Below are 5,000 nucleotides of genomic sequence, written 5' to 3' on the forward strand. Positions count from 1 at the left end.
ATACAGTAGATACGGTGAAGACGAACGTGAGTGAGTGACCGACCGTTGTATTTATTCACTGGGAAATACAATCAACCTAATCTGCATGTCTTTAGACTGTGGGAAGAAACTGGAGTCCCCTGAGGAAACCCCTGATGCAAATTGATGGACGGTAAACACATAGATTTCAGACATCTCTTTGAATTCTCTTGGCACGAGAAACAATAGCATGATGTTCGCAGTGGCTTTGTGAAACTCCTGACAAACCACACTTCCTTAAAAAAAAAAAAAAAAAAAAACATTCTGTCCTTCACTGAATCTTGCGCATCACTCGCAGATTAACCCCCTAATGATAAAACGCTCTTTTACCGTTCCGTTTTTGTTCCTGCTGCTGCAACATGAAAGGTTGCGCGACGAATGCAAACATAAACACACCTCTCTGTTTCTTTCTTCCTGCAGGTAGAAGCACCTGCCCTGGAAAAAAAAAAAGAAAAAGGAAAAACAAAAGCTTCCTGATAAGCTTCATTCTCCCACTGAGCCTGAATGCTATTTACCCAGCATGCCGTGCGCTCAGGCATTCCTCATCATCACAGAGCTTTTGTGGCGCTTCACATCAAACACGGGATTGAAATAAAGTCACTTTTTTTATCGGGCCTTGACAAAGCGACCGAGAGCGGACGCTTAGATGCGCGTGTATAGAGGAGCAGTGATGAGGACTAATCAGCTGAGATCTCATCAGCGCGCTAACTCGCTCGCTCGCGTGCTTCACTGGACGCTAAAAACCTGAGGAAAGGAACTTTATCTGCATGCAAAGCAAAATAACTCTGCCTGTGTGTGTGTGTGCGTTTGAACGTGTCAGGGTTCAAAAATACTCAGGCGTTACACACCGCGCTGCCTCTCTTTCTCTGTCTCGGACGTTTGTACATTTTGTATTCACAAATTAATTCCTTGGAAACCTTGATATGATCCAGAGTCAGGCGTTAACCTCGAACGCCTCTTCAAAACAGTGTCGCTCGCTCATGTCGATTCAGGCCAGAGACGCTAACTGATTTTAAAAGCCAGCGCTCTGACAGACCCGCCCCTTCCTAACTTCCTGTTTCAAAAGGAAATACAGGTCAGATTAGGCGAGCAAATTCACCACAAGGCAGCTGCATCAAGGACTATTAAGAACTGGGGAGAAATATGGACGTATATCGGAAGAATCCTGCAAACACCTGACGTCGTCACATGGCCTCCATGATTTCCAACTGTGAACCTGCGCATGGTTTTATACTTTTTTAAAATTAAACGTGATTTAAAAAAAAAACAGTCAAGACTACGGAGAGACGGATCAAGACAACAAGAGGAGGGGTCAAGACTGCAGGAGGACGGGTCAAGACTACAGGAGGATGGGTCAAGAGTACAGAGAGACGGATCAAGACTACAGGAGGATGGGTCAAGAGTACAGAGAGACGGATCAAGACTACAGGAGGACGGGTCAAGATTACAGGAGGACGGTTCAAGACTACAGAGAGACAGATCAAGACTACAAGAGGACGGGTCAAGACCACAGGAGGTTGGGTCAAGACCACAGGAGGATGGGTCAAGACTACAGGAGGATGGGTCAAGACTACAGAGAGACGGATCAAGACTACAGGAGGACGGGTCAAGACTACAGAGAGACAGATCAAGACTACAAGAGGACGGGTCAAGACTACAGGAGGATGGGTCAAGACCACAGAGAGACGGATCAAGACTACAGGAGGATGGGTCAAGACTACAGAGAGACGGATCAAGACTACAGGAGGACGGGTCAAGACTACAAGAGGACGGGTCAAGACTACAGGAGGATGGGTCAAGACCACGGAGAGACGGATCAAGACTACAGGAGGATGGGTCAAGACCACAGAGAGACGGATCAAGACTACAGGAGGATGGGTCAAGACTACAGAGAGACGGATCAAGACTACAGGAGGACGGGTCAAGACTACAGAGAGACGGATCAAGACTACAGGAGGACGGGTCAGGCCTACACTTTCTTAAAGCTAACGTAATCTCTTGCACTTTGAGAACAAAAACTCTTAGGTTAGATCTGTGAAGAACGCGTATAGACCATTAGATCAGATCATTGTGTACGGCGGAACGAGTCAAGCCCATAGAGGGATGAGAAAAATCAACAGTAAAGTGGGATGGGTTAAGACTAGGGTGAGACTGGTCAAGATTATGGCAGGATGGGTCAAAACTAGGTCATGAACAGTCAGGGCTATGGTTGGAGGGACCAAGACTATGGCAGACCAAGTCAAGATTATGGCAGAAGGGATCAAGACTACGGAAGGATCGGTCATGAATACGGAGGGACGGGTCAGGACTACGGAGAGAGACGGACAAACCAAGCCTACAGTGGAACGGGTCAAGACTACTCGTAGGAGAGAAGACAGCCCCGAGGTGGAATTTGAAGTGGCAGCTGAGAGATGAAAAAAAATCCCCCTTTTTTTATTGGTGTAAAAACACCCCCCCAACCTTATTTTGGTGTTGTGGAGGTTCACTAGAGGATCCAGCAGTCGGTGGTCCAAACACCGCGAGCCTCGTGTCTCAGGCGTGGATGCAAACGTTACAGGGAACAAACTCACCATTGAGCTTCTGCCGCAGAGCTTCTTCCTGGAGCTGGATGCAGTCCAACTGTTCGTCTAAATCCTCCAGAATCTGCGAGACACAAAGAACCGGACGCTTTAGTTAAGTGACTCTGTGCGGGACACGACCAAAGCTTACGGGAGACACGTACGTACCGTGGGTTTGACGAGCAACTGGCCCATGACGGTGAACATCCGAGACAATCCCACTGGAGTACACACTGCGAAAGACAGAGAGTGAGAGAGACAGAGCCAGAGAGTAAGACGGAGAAAGAGACAGAGCGTGAGAGACAGAGGGTAAAAAACATTGGGAGAGACGCAGACACAGAGACAGAGTGTAATAGCGAGAGAACAAGAGACATGTAGATACAGAGTGAGAAAGAGACTCGTGAGGTAAAGGTCATCGTTCCGTGTCATTCGGTCTCGCGGCACCTTTACCTTCTGGCCAATCAGCATCCTCCGTTAGCTACCTCGTTTGTCCATACTTCACCGTTGCCTAGCAACAGCGCTGACAGGATTTGAGGCTTGCATTGTGTACTGCCTAGCTGTCTGTCCGACATGAACACTTCCTCAACCTTTGTGTGTGTGTGTGTGTGTGTGTGTGTGTGTGATACTCACTGAGAAGCAGCAAGCCACCCATCAAAGAGATACACGAGTACAAGTAGGGCAGGTAGAACTCCCACAGGTCTACACACACACACACACACACACACACACAAAATCTAAATCAAAAGCGAGAAGAGAAAGATGTTTCATATACTTCAAGACTCTCAAACAGTGAGGAACACACCACACACACACACACACACACACACACGCACACACACACACACAAGTGTACCATAGAGAGACTCCATGCTGGCGGCGTCGTTGTTGACGAGCGCAGACGCGACCCAGACGATGCCCAGGATGAGCAGAGCGAGCAGGAACAGCATCACAAACGTCTCCAGGATGCGAGCCTTCAGACCCTGACACACACACACACACACACACACACACCCTTATTAACTGTGTCTAAAAGCTCAACTAAATACGATATTACTAATCGGCAACATGCACACACACACACGCAGGCAGGCAGGAGGTGTGTGTATCAGGTGTAAATGAGGTTCTAATTGGTGTGTTAGCTCTAAAAGCTGCAGGAGCTACCTCAATAACACATTTACACACACACACACACACGCACACACACACACACACACACAGGGTACGAGTGCCCAGCTGCAGTGTATTAGCAGCTTCGTTTCAGCTTTTCCGAGTCACTAAGCACTAAGTGTATCATAAAAATGTGTGTGTGTGTGTGTGTGTGTGAGAGAGACACCCTGCAGCCAGGCAGACTAAGAGATGGAGACACACTCGCTCTATCAGTATGTTGCAGTCCAGTAAAAGTATTTGCACCTCACTGCTTCATTGATCCTCACTTACACACACACACACACACACACACACACACACGTACGAGTGGAGAAGTGTATCAGTACAACGATGACAAGAAGGACGTGACTGACTAAGAGAGAGTGTCTCACTGTCTCACACTCAACTGTCTCATGGTCTTACTCTCATTGTGTCACTGACTGACTCTTACTGTGTCACTATCTTACTATCACTGCCTCATACTGTCTCTCACTGTGTCCCTCACTGTGTCTCTGTCTCTAATTCTCTCTCTCCTTCACCATTTCTACCTCACCACCCCTCTGTCTCTCTTAATATGTATCTCTCACTGTCTCAATGACTCTCTTGCTCTCTCTATTACTGTCTCACTGTGTCTCCCTCACTGTCTCACTGTGTCTCCCTCACTCACTGCGTCTCTCTCACTGTCTCACTGTGTCTCCCTCACTCACTGTGTCTCTCTCACTGTCTCACTGTGTCTCCCTCACTGTCTCTCCCTCACTGTCTCACTGTGTCTCCCTCACTCACTGCGTCTCCCTCACTGTCTCACTGTGTCTCCCTCACTCACTGTGTCTCTCTCACTGTCTCACTGTGTCTCCCTCACTGTCTCACTGTCTCCCTCACTGTCTCACTGTGTCTCCCTCACTGTCTCACTGTGTCTCCCTCACTCATTGTGTCTCTCTCACTGTCTCATTGTGTCTCTCTCACTCACTGCGTCTCTCTCACTGTCTCACTGTGTCTCCCTCACTCACTGTGTCTCTCTCACTGTCTCACTGTGTCTCCCTCACTGTCTCTCATCATTTAAGTCTTTCTTACTCTTTGTGCCTCTCACTGTGTCTCTCTTATTGTCCCACTGTGTCTCTCTTGTCTTTGTGTCTCTCTCACTGTCCCACTGTGTCTCCCTCAACCAGTGTCTCCCTCACTCTTTGTGTCTCTCTCAACCAGTGTCTCATTCACTCTTTGTGTCTCTCTCAACCAGTGTCTCCCTCACTGTCCCACTGTGTCTCTCTTTGTCTTCATCCC

General features: G+C 48.1%; 1 protein-coding gene across 1 annotated transcript in view; it reads right to left on the reverse strand.

Moving 5' to 3' along the window:
* The window catches only part of lmbr1 (limb development membrane protein 1), a 30,112-nt gene that overhangs the window by 17,635 nt on the left and 7,477 nt on the right, over positions 1 to 5,000 (reverse strand). The window contains exons 6-9 of the mRNA XM_053496831.1: positions 3,430 to 3,556; positions 3,207 to 3,275; positions 2,745 to 2,809; positions 2,589 to 2,661 (exon numbers count right to left, since the gene is read on the reverse strand). Of these exons, the coding sequence (XP_053352806.1) occupies positions 2,589 to 2,661; positions 2,745 to 2,809; positions 3,207 to 3,275; positions 3,430 to 3,556 (334 nt within the window). The remainder of the gene's footprint in view (positions 1 to 2,588; positions 2,662 to 2,744; positions 2,810 to 3,206; positions 3,276 to 3,429; positions 3,557 to 5,000) is intronic.

The sequence above is a fragment of the Clarias gariepinus genome, chromosome 1 (genome assembly GCF_024256425.1).
Source record: "Clarias gariepinus isolate MV-2021 ecotype Netherlands chromosome 1, CGAR_prim_01v2, whole genome shotgun sequence".
Lineage (NCBI taxonomy): Eukaryota > Metazoa > Chordata > Actinopteri > Siluriformes > Clariidae > Clarias > Clarias gariepinus.